The sequence below is a fragment of the Mytilus californianus genome, unplaced genomic scaffold (genome assembly GCF_021869535.1).
Source record: "Mytilus californianus isolate M0D057914Y unplaced genomic scaffold, xbMytCali1.0.p SCAF_2, whole genome shotgun sequence".
Classification (NCBI taxonomy): domain Eukaryota; kingdom Metazoa; phylum Mollusca; class Bivalvia; order Mytilida; family Mytilidae; genus Mytilus; species Mytilus californianus.
In genome coordinates this window covers 35,550,078-35,571,703 of record NW_026262668.1, presented here as the reverse complement: position 1 = coordinate 35,571,703, position 21,626 = coordinate 35,550,078, and the positions used below count along the sequence as shown (strand labels likewise).

General features: G+C 34.1%; 1 protein-coding gene across 3 annotated transcripts in view; it reads left to right on the top strand.

The window, feature by feature from the left end:
- The first annotated feature begins 1,721 nt into the window (after positions 1-1,721).
- The window catches only part of LOC127729782 (neuroligin-4, X-linked-like), a 120,834-nt gene continuing 100,929 nt past the window's right edge, over positions 1,722-21,626 (top strand). The window contains exons 1-5 of one of the 3 annotated variants that reach the window (XM_052237677.1): positions 1,722-1,991; positions 15,655-15,813; positions 17,714-17,858; positions 18,423-18,608; positions 19,613-19,755. In XM_052237677.1, the coding sequence (XP_052093637.1) occupies positions 1,803-1,991; positions 15,655-15,813; positions 17,714-17,858; positions 18,423-18,608; positions 19,613-19,755 (822 nt within the window). In that variant the 5' untranslated portion in view covers positions 1,722-1,802. The remainder of the gene's footprint in view (positions 1,992-15,654; positions 15,814-17,713; positions 17,859-18,422; positions 18,609-19,612; positions 19,756-21,626) is intronic. The other 2 variants (XM_052237676.1, XM_052237678.1) reach the window with 2 other exon arrangements.

Below are 21,626 nucleotides of genomic sequence, written 5' to 3'. Positions count from 1 at the left end.
AGTTTTTGGTTATTATCTTGAACATTATAGATAAAGATAAACTGTAAACAGCAAAAATGTTCAGCAAAGTAAGATCTACAAATAAGTTTAATATGACCAAAATTGTCAATTGACCCCTTAAGGAGTCATTGCCCTTTAAGGACAATTTTACACAATTTGTTTATCATGTTTTTTAACTTTAAAAAATCTTCTCTGAAACTACAGAACCAATTCCAACCAAACTTAAGATGAATGATTCTTAGGTTATCTAGAATAAAGTTTGTGTTTTATTTTCTGTTTCCTCAGAAAATATGACTGCCATGGCTAAAAATAGAACATAAGGTAAAATGCAGTTTTTGACTTATATCTCAAAAACTAAAGCATTTACAGCAAATCAAACAAGAAGTTAAAGTATTCATAAGGTCCAGTTCTACCTGCCTTGAAATTATGAGCCAAATAGGCTGTCTGATTTTTATGTTATTGCCCCTGAATTGATGATTTTAAGGAAATTTTGCAGTTTTCGGTTATTATCTTGAATATTATTATAGATAAAAAATAAACTGTAAACAGCAAAAATGTTCAGCAAAGTAAGATCTACAAATAAGTTTTTATATAACCAAAGTTGTCTATTGACCCCTTAAGGAGTTATTGTCCTTTAAAGACAATTTTTATACGACCGCAAAAAAATTTTGGGATCGTATATTGCTATCACGTCGTCGTCGTCCAAAGACATTTGCTTTCCGGACAATAACTTTGTTTAAGTGTATGGATCTCTATGAAATTTAACCAAAAGGTTGACTACTACAAAAGGAAGGTAGGGATTGTTTTTGGGGGTGATGGTCCCAACCGTTTAGGAATTAGGGGCCAAAAAGGGGCTCAAAAAGTCTTTTGATTGATCTGAAATTGTACCACAAGGTTCAATACCACAAGTAGAAGGTTGGGATTCATTTTGGGGGTAATTGCCCAAACCGTTCAGGAATTAGGGGCCAAAAAGTGTCTAAAACAAGATTTTTTCTAGTTTTCAGACAACTTGTGTTCAAGTGTATTGATGTCACTTAAATTGAACCACATTTTACAAAAAGAAAATTAATTTTTTTAGAAAGGAAGGGGGTGGGGGGAGGGGGGTCTAATTTTTTTTTCACAAGATTTAAGAAATTAAGAAGAAAATTTCTTCAAATATTTTTTTGGAGGGGGGGGATTTTTTTGGGGAGAGTGAAACTAGTAAAGTTCTTTGACTACATTTATTCTGTGTCAGAAACCTATAATATGTCAAATATTTAATTACAATCCAAATTCAGACCTGTATCAAGCTTGAATATTGTGTCCATTTTTGCCCCAACTGTTCAGGGTTGGACCTCTGCGGTCGTATCCAGCTGCGCTCGGCGAAGCAGTTTATTAATCTTGAATCAACGTTGATTCAAACTTTTAAAATCAAACATAAATTTGACATTGTTTCTGAGTGCCTGCTGGGTTAGCAGTAAAACCTTTCAAGGGGTAAGAAACGAATAGCTTTGATCCATTGAAATAAAGTATTTTAATAGCGCCAAAACCTGTTTTCCTCAACTTAACCCATCAATGTTACTCTTAAAGTGCAAGTTGTATGTTTTGTAAATTTTTCACAATTTATTTTTCTTATACATGTATAATCTTAAATCTTTGCCAATCTGTTGACATTATCTCCGACTCTTCCTTTATAATTTGCCGTCTGAAATTTTAAACTTCCGTCTGAGTTAGCCTTTCAACTTGACAACTTAAAATATGTACTGAAAATACATGTTACTTTTGTTAATCATTTATCAGGAAGTAACAAAGACAAATCACTAATGAACAAAATGTCTAAGATTTTAATCATGTTGACTTTTGTTTTGAGTACTTCCCAGTGGATTCCTATCAGAAAAACACTTTATGGAAATGTCCGCGGAAAAGTTACTATTCGCGTCCCGCAAGTAGAAGTGGAGGAATATCTTGGTGTTCCATATGCATCTCCTCCGACGGGTAATTTACGCTACAAGGTAGGGGAATATTTAATTATCAAAATGTCAGTATCACCAATAATCCTGACCAGTGGAGATCTGAGCACAAAAGAAATATAACCTGATTTTCAAACAGGAATAAACAGCCAGGAGAAAATATGAATAGTTTGATTCACGCAATTTGGACTCTGTCGTATTGTTGTCTCATTGGCAATCATACCACGTCTCCTTTTTTTAAATTAAAGAAATCACTTTACGATGACACGTCTTTTAATATATGGGTTCCGCTTGCATTCTGTTTGCAAAACAACATAAGTAGGGAAGGGAATATAAATCACACCACGTAAAGCAATTGAATCATTTTACCCCAAAAAACTTGAAACAGTACAGCCGATTATTTCATTCATTTTCAGATACAATCGCTACAGTTGCGGAATTTTCTTATTGAACATTTTTTATAATGAAATTAAATTACTCTTACAGATAGTTGAAGCGAGCGCCACGAACAATTGAAAAGTCATCTCAAAATAAATAAACTAACTGAGCAGATGGCTATGGAAGAAAATTTGAACATCAAGTACTGAAAATTATATAGATATATACACAATGCCAATGAAAAAGCCGCATTTCCCTTTTGTTCTCAGTTAATTAGAATGTTAGTTATAGGCGTTCATGATTTTGTTTTAAAGTAATCGGATGCTTGACAAAGTGATCGCAGTCTGGTATATATTGTAATATTTTAATGTTTTGTAAACATTGACCTCTAGTTAGTTTGGCTTTATAACTGTTTTTTGTGTACAGAGAGAAAATTAATGATGCAAGGCTAATTTGACAAATGTATAGTTTTATTACCTGCAGGTAAAGTTGAACTGTCAGATGTAATTAAGACAAGTGACGATGTCTTAGGGTGTAGGGTAATAAAATTAGTTGTGCCTATTTGTTTTGTCTAAGAGTGAAAGTAATTAAACTTTCTGATAAAGGTCAGTTGGTCAAGATACTGGCAGATTGTGTATCAGCTGTGATACTGAAAGGATGTGTATTCCTTAATTAAGTCTTGAATCAGTAAAGATTCTGGAGGACTTGTTTTTAAAGTTTATCATGTTTATATGTTTAAACTTTGTAACTAACTTTGTCAATAAGTCGGAAGTAATGTACATTTGTTAATAAACTTATATATATAAACCGTATTATTTAGTTACTGGGAATTTACCACAGGATATATTGTCGTGCCATAGATGGCTATGTCCGTCCGTCTTTGTCGTTGTCGTTTCTCCCCTCGGTCACATTACAATTTTTGGTGGCAGCGGTGGGATATTATTAACATGGATTAGTTTATTTCTACAATGTATTTACGCAAATTATATTCAGTGGATTTATAGCAATATTCCGATAATTTTGTGTGAGAGGATTATTGCAAATGGTAACAAATATTTCTTGTGCGTAAATAAAGTAACAGGAGTTTAAATTGTTATAAAAATGGATAAACGTGATTCTTCTGATAGAGAAATTTATTTCGGAGGTGCAAGACCTAAAGTATCAATGGATACGGGGATAGGGTTAAGTTCAACTGTCTTATCATCTTCAACGCCTAGAATGATTGAAACCCAAAGAGAAATTCAACGTTTAACTAAAGAGTATGAAACTCTTCAGGAAGAAATTTCAAGTGCTCCGACGCCGAGAAGATCACCGATTCCATCCGTGTTCCAACCTTTTGGTAATCAAGGATCGCATTCACCTAAGCGTATGAAAATTGAAAAGCCAGTTGTCCCACCCTCGGAATATGATGGTTCTGTTTCTTGGGAAGATTATAAAATTCAGTTTGAAATGATATCCGAATTTAATTGTGGGACGGATTATCAGAAAGCAATGTTTCTTGCAACAAGTTAAAGCGGGAATGCACAAAGTGTTTTAGCCGATATTGATCCGATTAAGCGTAAAGATTATAAATCGATATGTGCAGCCTTAACTAGTAGATTTGGAACCGAAAAACAGAACAGAGCTTTTCCGTGTGCAGCTTAAGAATATCCGTAAAAGAAAAGATCAAGAATTGCCTGAATTGGCGCAACATATCAAGAGACTAAGCCGTAAAGCATATCCCAAAGCTCAACTGGAACTACAACAGATTTTGAGCCGAGATCATTTCATTGATGCATTAGATGACGCGGATACACGTTTGCGTATACACCAAACTCACACAAAGACACTAGATGATGCAGTTAAGTTAGCTGTTGAGCTCGAGGCATTTTATATCGCGAATAAACAGAGGGACAAACCTTCAAGTGTTCGAAATTTCGCTATTTCGGAAAGTTCAGAAGTGTCTGGTCAAATTAAAACATTATCTGATATGGTAGAAGAACTTCGACGTGGGTTTTAGTTTCTTAAGAGCGGTATGAGTCAACAGAGACGCGGATTTAATAACAATAACAACAAGCCGGGAAAAAGAGGATGTTGGACTTGTAGTCAGACAGGTCATATTAGAAGAAATTGTCCTAATGATGACAAAAGTCACACAAATTATCAACAAAAAGACAGAGTTAGAACCGGTCGTGTAGCGAGTGGCGATGACGGAATGTATATTCCTGGTAAATTTCAAGGTACAAACGTTCAATGTTTAGTAGATACAGGTGAAAATGTGACAATTTTGAACGATAAGGTATACGATTCTTTGTCCGATGGAAACAAAGTGATGTTGCGTCAAACACACACAAACATGAAACTTGCCGACGGTAAATCAGTTAAAGTAAGAGGAATAGGTAAAATGAACGTTGAAATTGGGAGGACACTTCTCACACACGATGTGTGGGTAGCTGATATAGATGAAGATATAGATTGTATTATCGGTTTTGACTTCATGAAACAAAATATGTGTTGCATTGATGTGGCCAACAATACAATGACTGTTAACAAAGAACAGATATCTTGTGCAGTATTAAATACACAGGGTGTGCGATGTTGTCGAGTTGCTGTGTCAGAGACAACAGTTATTCCACCAGGTGTCGAGCAGATTATCCTTGGGAAAGTTATTGATATTGGCTATGCTCCAGAATGTAGCATGTTAGTAACTTCGGATAAATTTGTGGAGAAACATCAGCTCCTGTTGGCTAAAACAGTAGTTAATTCATCATGAGATATCGTTCCGATTCGAGAATTGAACGCATCAGATAAGTCTGTTAAGGTGTATGAACAAAATATTTCAGCAACATGTGAAGCAGTGACCATACTCAACGAGTCAGCTTGTTCTCTAGATTCGTCAAAAGAAGATGCTCCAGAACATTTATCTAGTTTATATACAAACAGTATTAGTTTGATTTAACCAAAATTATCCAAAATTCATGTATTTAGTTTTGATGTTATATTTGTTATTCTCATCGGATTTTGTCAAATGTCTTATCGTTTGTAGTTGTAAATCTTATTTTTTTCTGTTGTATTCGTGTGTTATGGTAAAGATTATTAATCACCCAGTTCGTTAATTATAGATTTTAGTTTGGGTCAACTAAATTTATACGATATATTTGGTTTACAGTTTGATTAAGAAGGAACACCGACATAGCTAGATAATACTATTAATTATCTTATTACTACCACATTATATATTAATTAGTATTGTGATTTTCATTGTTATTGATAAATGTTATATGAGTATTATAAACCAAATCTTGAATTCTATCCTAATTCTATCCTATTTTGGGGAAATTTCAGAAATTCTAATGTAACGTCACCTTTATTTTTGCGTTGATCTCTTTGGCGAACTCGGCTGTGAATTTTTATGTGCTGGTTTATGTTGTTTTATGTATCCGTTTTTATTCTGTAGTTAGTCACCACTTCGGTGTTATCATGTATATCTATTATATAGTAATTTTTATAAATTTACTGTTTGCAAAAGTATGAATTATTCTAAATACTAAGGATTTTCTTATCCCAGACATATAACCTTAGCCGTATTTGTCACAACTTTTTGGAACTTTTGGTCCTCAATGCTCTTCAACTTTGTACTTGTTTTGGCTTTCGTACTTTTTTTTTATCTGAGCGTCACTGATTAGTCTTGTGTGGAAGAAACGCGCGTCTTGCGTATTAAATTTTAAACCTGGTACCTTTTGTTAGCTATTATTCGTACGTTTCTCTGTCCTATATGTTCTCCCATTTATTTGTATTGTAGTCCTGTCATGTAATGTTGTCATTTTAATGTTATATTTAACATTGCCATAAAAGCGGGAGGTTTGGCTTGCCACAAAACCAGGTTCAACCCACTATTTTTTTCTTAAAATGTCCTGTACCAAGTCAGGAAAATGGCCATTGTTATATTATAGTTCGTTTCTGTGTGTGTTACATTTTAATGTTGTGTTTCTGTTGTGTCGTAGTTCTCTTATATTTGATGTGTTTCCCTCAGTTTTATTTTGTAACCCGGATTTGTTTTTTTCTCAATCGATTTATGAATTTCGAACAGCGGTATACTACTGTTGCCTTTATTTAGTGACTTGGTTTACTGCATTCAAAAGTCAGAATCATCAAAAACAAGAGTTGTTCATTACAACAGACTAAAACCATATCAAGGAGATTTTGACAATTGGCTGATTAAAACTGTAATTCAAAAATACAGAGTCTCACGCTACCGCAATCGAAGAAAATAACATTGAGTCTGACATTGAATTAAGTGAAAATGAACAGTGCGATATGTCTAATTTTCCAATTGACAATATTGAATACGGTCGCGGACATCGTGTAAAACGTCCACCAAACAGATTCGTACCTGATTAGAACTTTTTTTTCGAAGTTTATAAACTATGAACATTTAAAATGAACATGTTTTCATGATTATGATTGAATTATTTGATTTATTTTATTTTTCTAATGTTGAAATTGTTTTTATTGTATTGTGCTAGAGTGTAAATTGTTTTTGATACATTTTGATTTTTCCATTAAAATTTTATTGCGTATTTTTGTTTTATTTTTGAAAAGTGGTCTTCCATACTTTAATAAGTTAAAGTTATTTTTTTTATAACATGTGAGACACATGTTTTTCAAAGAAGGAGGCAATGTAATATTTTAATGTTTTGTAAATATTGACCTCTAGTTAGTTTGGCTTTATAACTGTTTTTTGTGTACAGAGAGAAAATTAATGATGCAAGGCTAATTTGACAAATGGCTAGTTTTATTATCTGCAGTTACAGTTGAACTGTCAGATGTAATTAAGACAAGTAACGATGTCTTAGGGTGTAGGGTAATAGAATTAGTTATGCCTATTTGTTTTATCTAAGAGTGAAAGTTATAAAACTTTCTGATAAAGGTCAGTTGGTCAAGATACTGGCAGATTGTGTATCAGCTGTGATACTGAAAGGATGTGTATTCCTTAAGTCTTGAATCAGTAAAGATTCTGGAGGACTTGTTTTTAAAGTTTATATGTTTAAACTTTGTAGCTAACTTTGTCAATAAGTCGAGAGTAATGTACATTTGTTAATAAACTTATATATATACCGTATTATTTATTTACTGGGAATTTACCACAGGATATATTGTCGTGCCATAGATAGCTATGTCCGTCCGTCTTTGTCGTTGTCGTTCCTCCCCTCGGTCACGTTACAATATCCTGTCTTAAAAATGAATATTCGAATTTGCTTGTTCCAAGTCAGGAACATGACAGTTGTTTTCCATTCGTTTGATGTGATTGAGCTTTTGATTTTACCAATTGTTAAGGGCTTTCCGTTTTGCATTTTCCTTGGAGTTCGGTATTTTTGTTGTTTTACTTTTTGATAAGAAATACGCATTATTTAGGTATTGATCTCGCTTGAATGCATTTCCAATAAGTTAATAAGAGTTAGTTGAATGTATTCTAAGACTATCATGCATGCTTAAGTAAATAAAACAGGTTGATATTCAATTAAGTATCATCATTTTTATGTCCTGATTATGTGTCTAATAATGTTTACATCTTTATCGAATCAAATGCACAGTTATACCCCAATGGGATTGACGGCATTCGTGGAATTCGTGAAATTAACAAAATGACACGGTACATACTAATGATATACATTTGTTTCTCTAATTTTTGCGCTATTTTCACATTTCTTGATCGGTGTGAGAAAAATATTTCTCCTCACTAGTGAAATATCTGTTCTCGGCAAATCATTGGTCGAAATTTAATTATGACGTCAAATTTTCTTGGTTTCTTCTGAATTTCCTATTGTGACGTCATGAAAAAAGGCGACCATGCCTGATGACGTCACATATAAAGAACTCAACTTCCTGAAAATATTTGAAAAGGAAAAATAAAAATCATTTGAGAAACATATTCCACCACTATAACTCGTGTATTACGATATTTCTCCACTCGCAAAAGTTAAATTTTAATTATTTAAAAAGCTCGGCAAGCCTCGCGCTTTAAATATTAAAATTTAACTGTCTCCAGTGGAGAAATATCATAACACACTTGTTGCAGTGGTGAAATCTATATTTCTCTCCCAACCGATTGTGAAAAAAAATTGTTCTCCTTACTAGTGAAATATCTGTTCTCGGGCAATGATGGGTCGAAATTTAATTATGACGTCAAATTGTCTTGGTTTCCTCTGAATTTCCTATTGTGAAGTCATGAAAAAAGGCGACCATGCCTGAGGACGTCAAATATAAAGAACACAACTTTCTGCAAATCTTTGAAAAGGAAAAATTCATTAGAGAAACAGATTCCACCACTATAACTCGTGTTTTTCGATATTTTATAACCTCAAAGTGTCTCCAAGAAGGTATACCGTAGATTAACTACGTTGTGACATAGTTAAGAACTCGTTGATTATCGTCTGAAGGTTACAACTGGTATACACTTGTAATTGACCTTAATAATTTTAACCCGTACCAAGTTAAGGAATGCTGTCTGTAATTAAGTGGCTGGTGGTGCTATAACAGAGACAAAATGACTGACTGAAAACGAATAATTTCAACAGAGAAAACTGACAAATATAAAAGAAATATAAAATTTATTACAAAAAAAAAATGAAATAATATAGTATTGCCCTTGGGAAATCATCTTAGCTAATTTTGAAAATATTTTAGGTAATTTTGAAATTATTTTTCCGTCGAATTCCCTGAATCCTGAGCTGTTGTAAAGCGTAGTTTGCGCGAATTATTGATGCTTGCGAAACAGTGGTTGACAGGAAAATCGACGTGACCTGTCCTATCAACTGTAGTATTACTAATGAAATGTGAGTTGTAAGTTGATAGAACTTGGGGGATAAAAAATTGTCATTTAAAAGACTGACCAGTGATAAAAAAATGCAATGAATGGCCATTGCTCAGATTATATATGAGAAAAATATATATATATATATGAGCTGCGTAATCCCCCAAGTTGTAAGATATTAATTGAGGTGGAATTCAAAAGTGGGTATAAAGGGAGCCCTCAAGTCGCATGTGGTGAAAATGTAAAAGAGAGAGAGAGAGAGAGAGAGAGAGAGAAACACTATGAATATACAAAATATGATGCACAATAACATAACTGTAAAGTTTGAATGTATCTAGAAAAATAAAACAGCAACTCGTCACATGGCTGAATATTAAGAAAACTTTAAAGTTCACATGTGTTACTTTTCACGTTCCCTGCAGGCTCTTAATTGAAATACGCATTTCTCGGCAAAAACTCAATGATACAAGTACTGTAAAATTACCGTAAAATATAAGTCCACATGTATCAGGGGAAAAACAGTAACTCTTCGAACGGCTGAATATTCTATGAAATCGGTTAATTCGAATTCAAATAATTGTCACTATAGATAAGGCTTAAAGTTAAAATAAATTGTTTCTTCTGCTAAACGATATTGTATAAAGATATGTCCAAGTGTCCACTCTTCGAATAGCTGAATACTTCATAACAAGTAAAAGTAATTCACATTAAAGTTCAATTATGGTCAACAAGTTCACAATTAAAATACATTGTTCTTTGGTAAAATAACATACATTCATGCAAGTTCGATAATGTCCAATTATCAAATATGACTCAGATATTATTAGACAATGTCCAAGACTTCTGTGCTTTTCGAATCGTGTCCTTGGAAATACGAATATAACGACAATAACTGTCTGATGTCCAACGACCAAGTGTTTTGATAAGATGATCTTGAATATTAACAGATCCTGCCGATGTACTGGCACCAATTCTAAAGGAATGACCATTGTAAAAGCTTGAGTTGTACCCACAAATATCTAGTACATGTCTTAGATTTCTGATGAAAAGTCCCTGTCTAAAACGCTACCATTCTCTTTGACAAACAATGGATCTGAAAAACAAAAAGATGCTTCTCTACCCTTCCTGATTGCTATATACTTTTGAACAGCAGAGAAAGGACAAATGGTATGATCGGATTTGTGAAGCTGTATACTGACACATTTACGAAAAGGATCTGTCTTTGAGGTTTTAAGGTGTAGAATAGCATAAGAATCGAGAATCTCAACATCCGTTACACTTAGATTTACAGTAGAATCAAATTGTTGTGAAACTGTAAATTCACCACATCTAAGAAATCCAAAAAAGGCTACTGTACAAGCCGTTTCTAACATACAAAAGAATAGAGAAAACACCTGCTCTAAGAGAATTGCAAATTCTCCCAAGTACCTGAAAAATAATAGGAAGACGTGGTTTTGGATTATGCTCTCCTTGTATACGTTTGACGGCGCGCATTACCATATTGAGTCTATGGAGTGTCGATTCATTTGTATAATCAAACGGATGGTCACAGTGACTTTTGATATAATAAAACCGAATTCCATATAAATACAATTTAATGGTTGTATGTAAAAGTCTCAAGTTTTTGTAACAATGTGCGACAAAATAAATCAAAATATCCTCAGAAATCGGAGGCATGAGTTTACCTAACCAGACAACCCCGTTGCTAGCAAGAAATGCAATATAAGCTCGATATCCAACTTTATAAGTCTGAGATGTTCTAGTTGATAACACATGTCGCCATAAATCCGACACTGTAGATTTTAATGCCACATTACTCGTGAGACTGGCGGGCACTTGTGAGGTACTTTGTCTGCTAAAGGTGCAAGGATCTTGAAACGATCTAGCTGTAAACGAGAAAGAGAGTTACTGATATTAATCTGAACTCCAGGAACGTGTTCGGCGCGAAAACAAAAATTATTTTTACAGGCATACATAGTAAGAGTTCTCATAAGTTTCATTATCAATAAACATCTGGAACGACCTTTATTAACAATATGCACAGTGGCTTCATTGTCACATCGAAATAAGATTCTTTTAGTAGTCCACGAATGACTCCATAAGATGGCTGCAACGACTATAGGATACAGTTCTAGAAAAGCCATGGAATATTTCTTTTCACATGGAGAATATAAATCATCCGGCCAAGGAGAGCAAAACCATTTCCCCTTGAAATAACCACCATAACCAAAGGTAGAAGCCGCATCTGTATATAATTCGATATCCCTAACACTAGTATAGTCAGAATCATAAAACATGTTTATGCCATTCCAGTTTACCAAAAACGAGTACCAAAAACGCAAATCGGTAATGTCGGTCAAATAGATTTCGTCTTTGAGATCCTTGACAGTTGTTGATAAAGATATTAGGTATGAAACAAATGAACGACCCGGAATTATAACCCGCATGGCAAAATTTAAATGCCCTAACAACTGTAGAAGTTCGCGTTTAGTACAAGATTGTCTGTTTAAAAACTTCTTGATAAATTCACTGATGCGACTTGTGTTATCTAAAGGCAAGCGGGTCTCCATCTTTTCTGTATCAAGTATAATACCCAAATATTCAGTAACTGTACAAGGGCCAACAACCTTGTGTTTAGCCAGTGGAATATTAAGTCTTTTAAAAAGAGTAGTCATTAATGCCATAGTTCTCTCTGCACAAGAATCGGGTTTATCTATAGTCAAGAAATCGTCTAAAAGGTGAAATATATATTCAATTGTGTAGATATTATAGTAGCAATCCAACAAATTGCTCTGGATAAGTTATCTGGCGTATTAAATTATAATCCTGGTGCCTTTGATAACTATTATCGAAAATAATTGGCGAGCTCCTACAACCAAACGCTGGTCTATTAAAGAAATAGTATTCTTTACACCATTTAATGCAAAATAAATGCCACTGGTCCTTTCTAATACCTAATTGTTTGAAAGTGGACTCTATATCGAATTTTGAGCACAATGAAAAACGACCTAATTTTCGTATAACTTTGATCGCATCGTCTATTTTGACATACGTCATTGAACAATCTTCTTTACTGATCAAGTCATTAATACTTCAATTATCATCATCGTCATGTGGGGCTGATAAATCCAATATGAGCCGCTTTTTTCCGGAGTACTTCCCCACAGCAAGTCCCAAAGGGCTGACTCGATAATAGTTAAACGGTGGAATTTTATACGGACCTGACAAGAAACCTTTTTCACATTCTTTGTCAATAAGCTCCCGCACGGATAAAGGCTGAGAGCGAACTGAAAAGTTATTCTTACATTCAAGTGTCGGTATAACAGAACATTTAATCATAGTGTCAAACCCCTCGTTTATCCAACTACAAAGATAATTTACAAAATTTATATCCGGATGTGTTTGCAATAAATCACGTAACAAGTTAACATTGATCGGTGAATTTTCGATAACGGGTATTTTTACTAGTCATTTTTTATCTTCGTTGATTGTTGTCGACCCTCTAGAAGATTTGTTCTTTTGGGTATCTTTGTTGCAGTTAAAGGCAGAATGAAAAGCGAAACAAGAACTGCAAATATGAGTCAAAGAACAACCCGGTCTGGTACAACCCCTTGTGGTGTTATAGTAATTGCAGATCTCTTTCCCATTGCGCAAAACTCGTGTTCTGCCCCTTCTATCAACGCGATCGGAAGATGGTCTATTCTTCGGATAAGTATTACGTTCTACTGATTGAGAAGAAAGAGGGCAAAAATTTGTTCCGTGATCGATAGCGTAACAAAGTCTACAAACTTCTGGCCTTGCATGCGGAGCTAAAAGCGTAAGCATGCCATTGTCATTTACTCCCCAGTCAAATTTAACTTTGAAATCGCGAAGTGCAGTTGCAGCTTTGGCGGCAAAAAGCTTATGATATTCATAAAATTTCTCACCGTAGCTAGATTCAATCTGTAAAATGTTAGCTAGGTAACAATCTAATTCTTCGCTGCGTTGAGGAAAAACCCTACACATGACGCGCTTATATTTGCCAAAAGCGCATACGAACTCTTTAATAGTGAGCGATCTATGAAGCCGGATACCCTTTTTTCCTGGCAAATTAATTTCTAGACCACTGCTAGTAAGTAAAGTACTAGTTGTCTGAATGGATTCGTAATCTTTCATTAGTAATCCGGCTAAATTAACGTCCCTACCTTCAATTATTTGCTTTTTAAGCGCTGGTGAAATGACATCCAAAAAGGGAACAGACGATGATGGCACTCCGTTAATAGTAACTGTAGATGTGTTAAGGGTGGGATTTATCCCGCAATCGCTTTCATTAGGAGAAACACCGTACCATTTGTATAATATAAACACATGATCATCTGCTGTGTGCACTTGATGAAACATATTTCGTCTTGTATCTTGTATATTCCCAGAAAACTCCGCTGATAAAGGAGTATTAGAATTATTCCTGTTGGTGTTAGAATTTATAGAATCCCTTAGTCCTATTACAACTTCTGTTAAATTTCCTATCATATGTGAAAGTTCATTAGACGAATGACTGGTCACAGTTTGTAAAGTTGGCGAGCCTTCCTGGTCTTCATTTGACAATTGTTCAGGTTCGGAAACTGATTTGAGATTATCAAAATAAATTTGTTGTAACACTGTTTTACTTAATTTTGAAGTAATGTTTATTCCAATATTTGTCAGTTCTTCCTTGAATTTGTTAACTGACAAAGACGAACAGTCACTTTCTTGTCTGTTGATTTCAACATGTTCAAGTGAATCCGGAGAAAACCGACTTGTAGATTTCCTTTTTCTCCGAGAAGTCATAGTGTAAAGTAATCCGTAAAAACATTCAAAAGTTAAAAACTAAACTTTAGGTATATATAAAAAGTGTTTTAATTCCAGAATAATAATATTTTTGTTAGACAAGAACTGCTAACGAAACTGATCGAAACAAGAAGGCAGCGTTATCTATCAAAATAATTTTAATAATAATTATTTTAACGGCTATGATCTGACTGCTTTCTGACTGCTAAGCTATAAATTCTGGACGAGACACAGAAACAAAAACAAACACCCGAAAGTCGTTATGGATCATTAAGAGAAGAACTTCTCAAACGAGCAGTAAAATGCAGCTGTCGAAACAATACATAAACCAAATTATATGCTATATATTCAAATAATTTAACATTCTTCAACAGTTAGATATTAAAATTGAACTGTCTCTAGGGGAGAAATATCGAAACACACTTGTTACAGTGGTGGAATGTATATATACAACTTTTATAACGGTAAATAAGAAATCATTTAACAGGGTTTATGCACACTTCGACCGTTAAATTTCAATAGAGCGAGTAACAATACGAATGCTTTCTGTCAGTGAGGGCAGCAAAGGATAAAATAGGGACTGGCAGTTTTGTAAAAATGTTGATATTGTCTCTCACAGTGCGTTTTTTTCTGATATTTTATTACAATACATGTGTATTGTTTGCACCTGTCCTAAGTCAGGAATCTGATGTTCAGTAGTTGTCGTTTGTTGATGTGGTTCATAAGTGTTTCTCGTTTCTCGTTTTTTATATAGATTAGTCCGTTGGTTTTCCCGTTTGAATGGTTTTACACTAGTAATTTTTGGGGACCTTTATAGCTTGCTGTTCGGTGTGAGCCAAGGCTCCGTGCTGAAAAATTCAAGGATGCCTTTAAAAATAAGAAGACGTGGCATGATTGCCAATAACGAGACCAAAGAAAGTAAAATAACAAAAATACCGAACTGCAAGGGAAATTCAAAACGAAAAGTACTTTACAAAAAAGGCAAAATTAAAAGCTCAAACACATCTAACGAATGACACGGGAATTAACAATTATAGGTCATCGCACGGTCTTCAACAATGAGCAAAGCCCATACCGCAAAGTCAGCTATAAAAGGCCCTGCAATGCATGAAAAATGTAAAACAATTCAAACGAGAAAACTAACGGCCTAATTAATGTACAAAATAATGAACGAAAAACAAATATATTACACAGCAACAAACGACAACCACTAAATTACATGCTCCTGACTTGAGACAGGCACAAACAGAATGTGGCGGGGTTGAACTAGTTAGATGACGCCGAACCCTTCCCCTAACTTGGGACAGTGGTATAAGAGCACAAAACAAGAACACACTCTACAAAACAATAAACGAATGACTGTCTAGTTTAACATGATTCATTCTGTTTTTATATTTGAATAAGACCATTGTGTATATATGAACATAACACAACAAATAATTTTTATACGAGTTGTATATGTTTTACTTGTGAAATAAAAAAAACAGTGACATTTAAATTAACTTTTCCCATAATTACTTATTGCGGTAAATCGACAATATTACGTCAAATGAATTATTTTCCCAAAAAATATTATTAGTTACGAAAATTCTAATATTCGGCTTTTTTATTTGCGAAAAGAGTACTATATCTAGCAATTTTTTTAAAGATAACCCTTCAACTAGATAATTTCTCTTGTCATTATCAGAGTAAACGAATATGTTATTATTATTCTTACATTATTTGTAGAGACCACAGATGCCTATGAAATGGAGTCCTCGCATTTTAGACACAACCAATCTTCCACCAGCATGTCTACAGGAAAATGCGCTATCAGTACAATTTGATAGACCTGGGTTTGACAACTTTAACGAGGACTGTCTATATATGAACATCTATGTACCAAGAGTATGTAATAATTTGGTCTTTTGTAAAAAGAAAAGCGCTTCAGATCTCCAAACTTAATCTTATGTTGTAAAACATATTTATGACTTGATATTTTATTTTCGGAATTAACAGTCTGAAATTATATAGCAATTTCAAAAATACGGCTGATAAAAAGTAAAATCACAAAAATACTGAACTCCGGGGAAAATTCAAAAAGGAAAGTCCCCAATCAAATGGCAAAATCAAAAGTTCAAACACATCAAACGAATGGATAACAACTGTCATATTCCTGACTTGGTACAGGCATTTTCTTATGTAGAAAATGGTGGATTGAACCTGGTTTTAAAGCTAGCTAAACCTCTCACTTGTATGACAGTCGCATCAAATTCCATTATATTGACAACGATATGTGTACAAAACAATCAAAAACAATAGGTAAAAATGTCACAAATAGGGGTAAATAGTCTAATTCGGTACGTCACATTCGTGGAAAGGGAACGGGATTGTAGTTACGACATAAGGAACATATCCGATATGATCTGTGAAACGGATATTCTATAACGGTCAACCAACTAGTAATGGCGTCCGTAAAATTTACAAAGTGAGGATTTCAACTTCACCATTTGGAACTCTTGGTTTAAAATTGAAAATTCACAATTGGGAAGCTGAAATCATCCCTTTTGTCGTAAAGTTGCGTTTTCAACCGACCCTCATAGTCAATTTCTAGATATAAGTCATAATCGAATGGCAAAATCAAAAGCCCAAACACATCAAACGAATGGATAACAACTGTCATATTCCTGACTTGGTACAGGCATTCTCTTGTGTAGAAAATGGTGGATTGAACCTGGTTTTATAGCTAGCTAAACCTCTCACTTGTATGACAGTCGCATCAAATTCCATTATATTGACAACGATGCGTGAACAAAACAAACAGACACAATAGGTAAAAATGTCAAAAATAGGGGTACAGCAGTCAACATTGTGTTATCATCTTGATCACTATAAAAACAAACAAATGTAACGAAGAATCACAAAAAGGCATACATCAAATTTAACATCCTCATTTTGGTTATACTATACGATTATATTTATCTATGTAAAATCCACCCATAAAGGATGGAAGGTTTTAAGTACTGGCGTAAAATCGCGCGTATGAAATTCGCACAGGTAGACATAAAATAATTTTGTCGTTCAAAGTATGACGGGATACATAAATACTGAGTCACGTAAAATGAATATCACAAAAAACAGACTTAACAGTAAAAGTAATATTAATAAATAAAATAATTGTGTGGTTCAAAGTATGACGGGATACATAAGTACAGAGTCACGTCAAATGAATATCTAAAAAACAGACTTAACAGTAAAAGTAATATTAATAAAGACAAATAAAAGAATACTATAACACGTTATCAAGATGATAAACAACGTCAGTACGCAAAATCTATACTTCCAGACCATCGTGTATTATTTATGAAGTTGATACGGAATATTTATCAACAATCTCTTAGTACCTTCCGATGAACTTTTTTAGAAAAAGGACGAGACGTTCTTTGACATACCCCTGGTTCATCAACTTTCTGCTCAGACACTGGTGACGTTTTACAAAGTCTGAGTAGGAGCTGCAAGCTCTTGAATACCGAATAAGTTGGGAAATGTATATCCCATATGCAGGTGAAGTTGGTATATTGCTACTAAGGTGGGGGAAATTGATAATTTCAAAATTAAAATCGTCTCGTTTGTCATAGATTCTGGTACTGAGATGACTGTGTATGTCAAATTCGAGGTATAAGTCTAAAAATGAGACAGAGGAAGCCGTGTCTGTTGTTTCTTTAATTTCTAGTTCTGGTGGATATATTAATATATAAAACACTCGGTTATAATTCAATCTAAAATACAATTTCTTGCGTAATCACAGGTCAATAAAAGGGCACTCCCGATTTTATTATTCATTCATGGAGGTTCCAATAGTCAAGGAATGGGAGCTGTGTTTGATGGTGACATCTTAGCCGCACATGGAGGAATAATTGTCATCACATTCAATTTTAGACTCGACAATCTAGGTATAATGTATATATAGATCAGCACATATGTTTCAATCTAAAACCGCATCATTAAGCATAAAATAAAAGAAATTTCAACTTTAATAATAGTTCATAGTTTCAATCCCTGCCTTCCCAATATTGCTTATCGTCTCCGTTGAAAATGATTTACGTATTTAAACTTAGGTTGCTCATTCTTCATTACTTTTTACTGAGTGTCTTTGGTTTTATTTTCCATCTTAATTCCAGTTTATTTCCGAAATGTACATAGATATTGATCATCAAATTAGCATCGGTATTTTGTATTCTTCTTTTTCTTTTTAGTATATTTCATAATTCTTTTGCTAGTTACAACTATTTGTGTTCGATGGCAAAAAAAGCATAAATTTTCAGATACATCTATTTAAAAAATCTGGTTTTCGGCTGAAAGACTTTGAAATGTTTTAAGTGTTTATTTCAATTTTTAACTTTTATATGACAAAAACAAAGAACAATTTGAATTAATACAAAACATGATTGTGACTTTAAATTATATATAGATGTATATCGATATATATAACGTTCATACTTCTACAATTATAACAGGGTTTTATGCAGACCCAAGGGAAGGTATAAAGGGCAACAATGGTCTAATGGATCAAGTATTGGCTATGAAATGGATAAAGAGAAATATCAAGTATTTTAATGGTGACCCGTCTAAAGTTACAATATATGGACATAGTGCTGGAGCTGGGGACGCTGGTGTTCACTTACTATCAGGTTTGACCAAAGGTATGAAAATAATGAGAACAATATAACATAAAAGGTAAATAATTTAACTTATCGCTATTTTACGAAATTTTACTTTGATCCTACTGACTAATAATTTCCTTTATAGTGTAATACGAAAAATTATCGCTAGAAACTAAGGCAGCACGTTGCGTTGTCTATGTAAATATCAACGTCGTCATAGGCAAAATAGCGATAAACAGATTATCATTGGTCATTTCAACCGTACCGGCTCAAGCGACAAAATCAATCTCATAGAGATGACCAACGATAATCTATTAATACAATCTGTGAAAATTCTTTAGTCGATCAATCTGTTTCCTTACCTGGGCACAATGAAACTGAGAAAAAACAATCACTATCCAATGCGTGCATAGTGAGAGGTGCATGCTCTGTCGATACACTTATTTTGTGTAGGCGGTGCCTGTATTGTCGACACAATAGGCGTCGTATCAAATTGAGTACATTCTGATTGTATTTACTCCTATTGGTGTTAAAGGTGTCCTAATTGTCGACAGACTAGGCGCCATTCCAATTTGAGTACATTCTGATTATATTTACTCCTATTGGTGTTAAAGGTGTCCTAATTGTCGACAGACTAGGCGCCATTCCAATTTGAGTACATTCTAAATGTTTTTACTCCTATTTATGTTAAAGGTGCCTACATTGTCGACAGTCTAGGCGTCATTCTAATTTGAGAACATTCTGATTATTTTCACTCCTATTTATGTAATTGTTGCCTACATTGTCGACAGACTGGGCATAAAGTATAAGCCTCTATATAAAATAAGAAGATGTGGTATGATTGCAAATGAGAAAACTCTCCAGAAGAGACCAAATGACACAGAAATTCTGTTTATTCCTTCATTGTGACGTTTTTAAACAACAGAATTATCTCAATATCCATGTTTCCACACGAAGTCTGATATTGAATTATACAAAATTATGGTAATTTGTGTTGTCATTAATAAGAGTTTTTTCCTATATGCTTTTATCCACTCTAACAGGGTTATTTAGAAATACAATAATCCACAGTGGCGTACCAATTGCGCACTGGTTTCTATCAAGGTGTATACAAACCAGTAAAGTATCCAATATTCCTCCAAATTGTCGACCGGGTACCAGTCTGACCACCACTGAGGGACAAGAGGTTAGTTATGAACTAGTCAAGAAGTTCCTATTTAAATGTAGGAGGGATTGTGCCTGATATTCATATGATGAAGAAATAATCTTTCAATCAGTTTAATTGAGGTCTGGAGCTGGCATGTCAGTAACTGCTAGTAGTCTGTTGTTATCTATGTATTATTGTCATTTTGTTTATTTTCTTTTGTTTCCTATTCTGACATCGGACTCGGACTTCTCTTAAACTGAGTTTTACTGTGCGTACTGTTGTACGTTTGTTTGTTCTACATTGGCTAGAGGTATAGGGGGAGGGTTGAGATAAAAAAACATGTTTGACCCCGCTGCATTTTTGCGCCTGTCCCAAGTCAGGAGCATCTGGCTTTTGTTAGTCTTGTATCATTTTTAATTTTAGTTTCTTGTGTATAATTTGGAGTTTAGTATGACGTCCATTATCACTGAACAAGTATACATATTTGTTTAGGGGCCAGCTGAAGGACGCCTCCGGGTGCGGGAGTTTCTCGCTGCATTGAAGACCCATTGGTGGCCTTCGGCTGTTGTCTGCTCTATGGTCGGGTTGTTGTCTGTTTGACACATTCCCCATTTCCATTCTCAATTTTATAATATAACTTTGGAAAGGCGACAACATGTAGCGTTAGAAATCTGTTAACTTCTTTGTCTTTATACGATTTTGCAGTTCGTTTTAAAGTACTAACAACACATATCTCTAATCTTTCTTTTGAATTATTTCAACAGTACAAACATATTGTTCATTTTCACTTTAGTTGCATGTACATTTACACATTATAGATGTATTTATCTTTCTTAGTAAACTTTCGAGGCATTTTGAATTTCGGTATTTACATATGGGTGCAGTCCTAACCTTTACAAAACCAATAAATAAACATTGTTCAGTACATATATTTTTTTACTAATTTTGGGATAATTTGATACCATTAAGCAGTTAAAGAAAGTAATTCTACAAGTATCGATCAGATTCAGGTCTGGATTTATTATTTTTTTTGGGGGGAGCAGTTTTAGTCTTTTAGTTGGGTCAGCTCCTGTCTTGTTGGCAGGTCATCATGCCAAAACCAAGTTCTGTGAATGGGGAGACCTTTCCTGCTGATGCACCATTGTAACAATCCAGATTGATCAATAAACTAAACAAATGGCATTGCCCACTTCTAGACATTTGTGCTACCCAAATATCTGTCAGGGCTTACTTATCGTTTTGAATTGGTTTCATATTTGGAAGTAAAATTGATAATGGAAATGGGGACTATGTCAATGAGACAACAACCCGACCAAAGAGTAGACAACAGCATATCTGTACCTTCGTCATTTTCTGTCATCGACTCGAAGAATAATTTTTCAGGCTCAAATTGTAATTTTTAGATTCAACGTCATCTATGGCATCATATCGTTATTTTTAATTATGGATGTATAGAAGAAACAAATCTAAAACTGTGCAACTTAAAAGATACTAGTCTATACATAATTATGTGAGATACAACCACTCTTCAAGACTATAATGACTAACATAATTTAATTGAAATATGCGTAAAATATTGATATAATACGCAAGAGTCTCATCTCTTTTAATCTTTTTTTTTGTATCGAAGCAACTAATTGTATACATGTACTTGTATTTAAAGAATAATTCACAGTGAATTCCCGATCATTATCCTCCCCCCCACCCAACTAGCAAAAAAAAATGGGCGCGGGAGTCACTTCGACTTTGATTCAAAACATATATACATGAAACACAATACCGTTTGAAAGACTTTGCCCATAGATACTGAAGAACAGCTCGAAGTACTTAATTCACTGTCATTAAAACTTTCTCTTGAAACAATCTTATAATTGCAGTTGTATTCTTAAATATGAATCAGACATCACTGT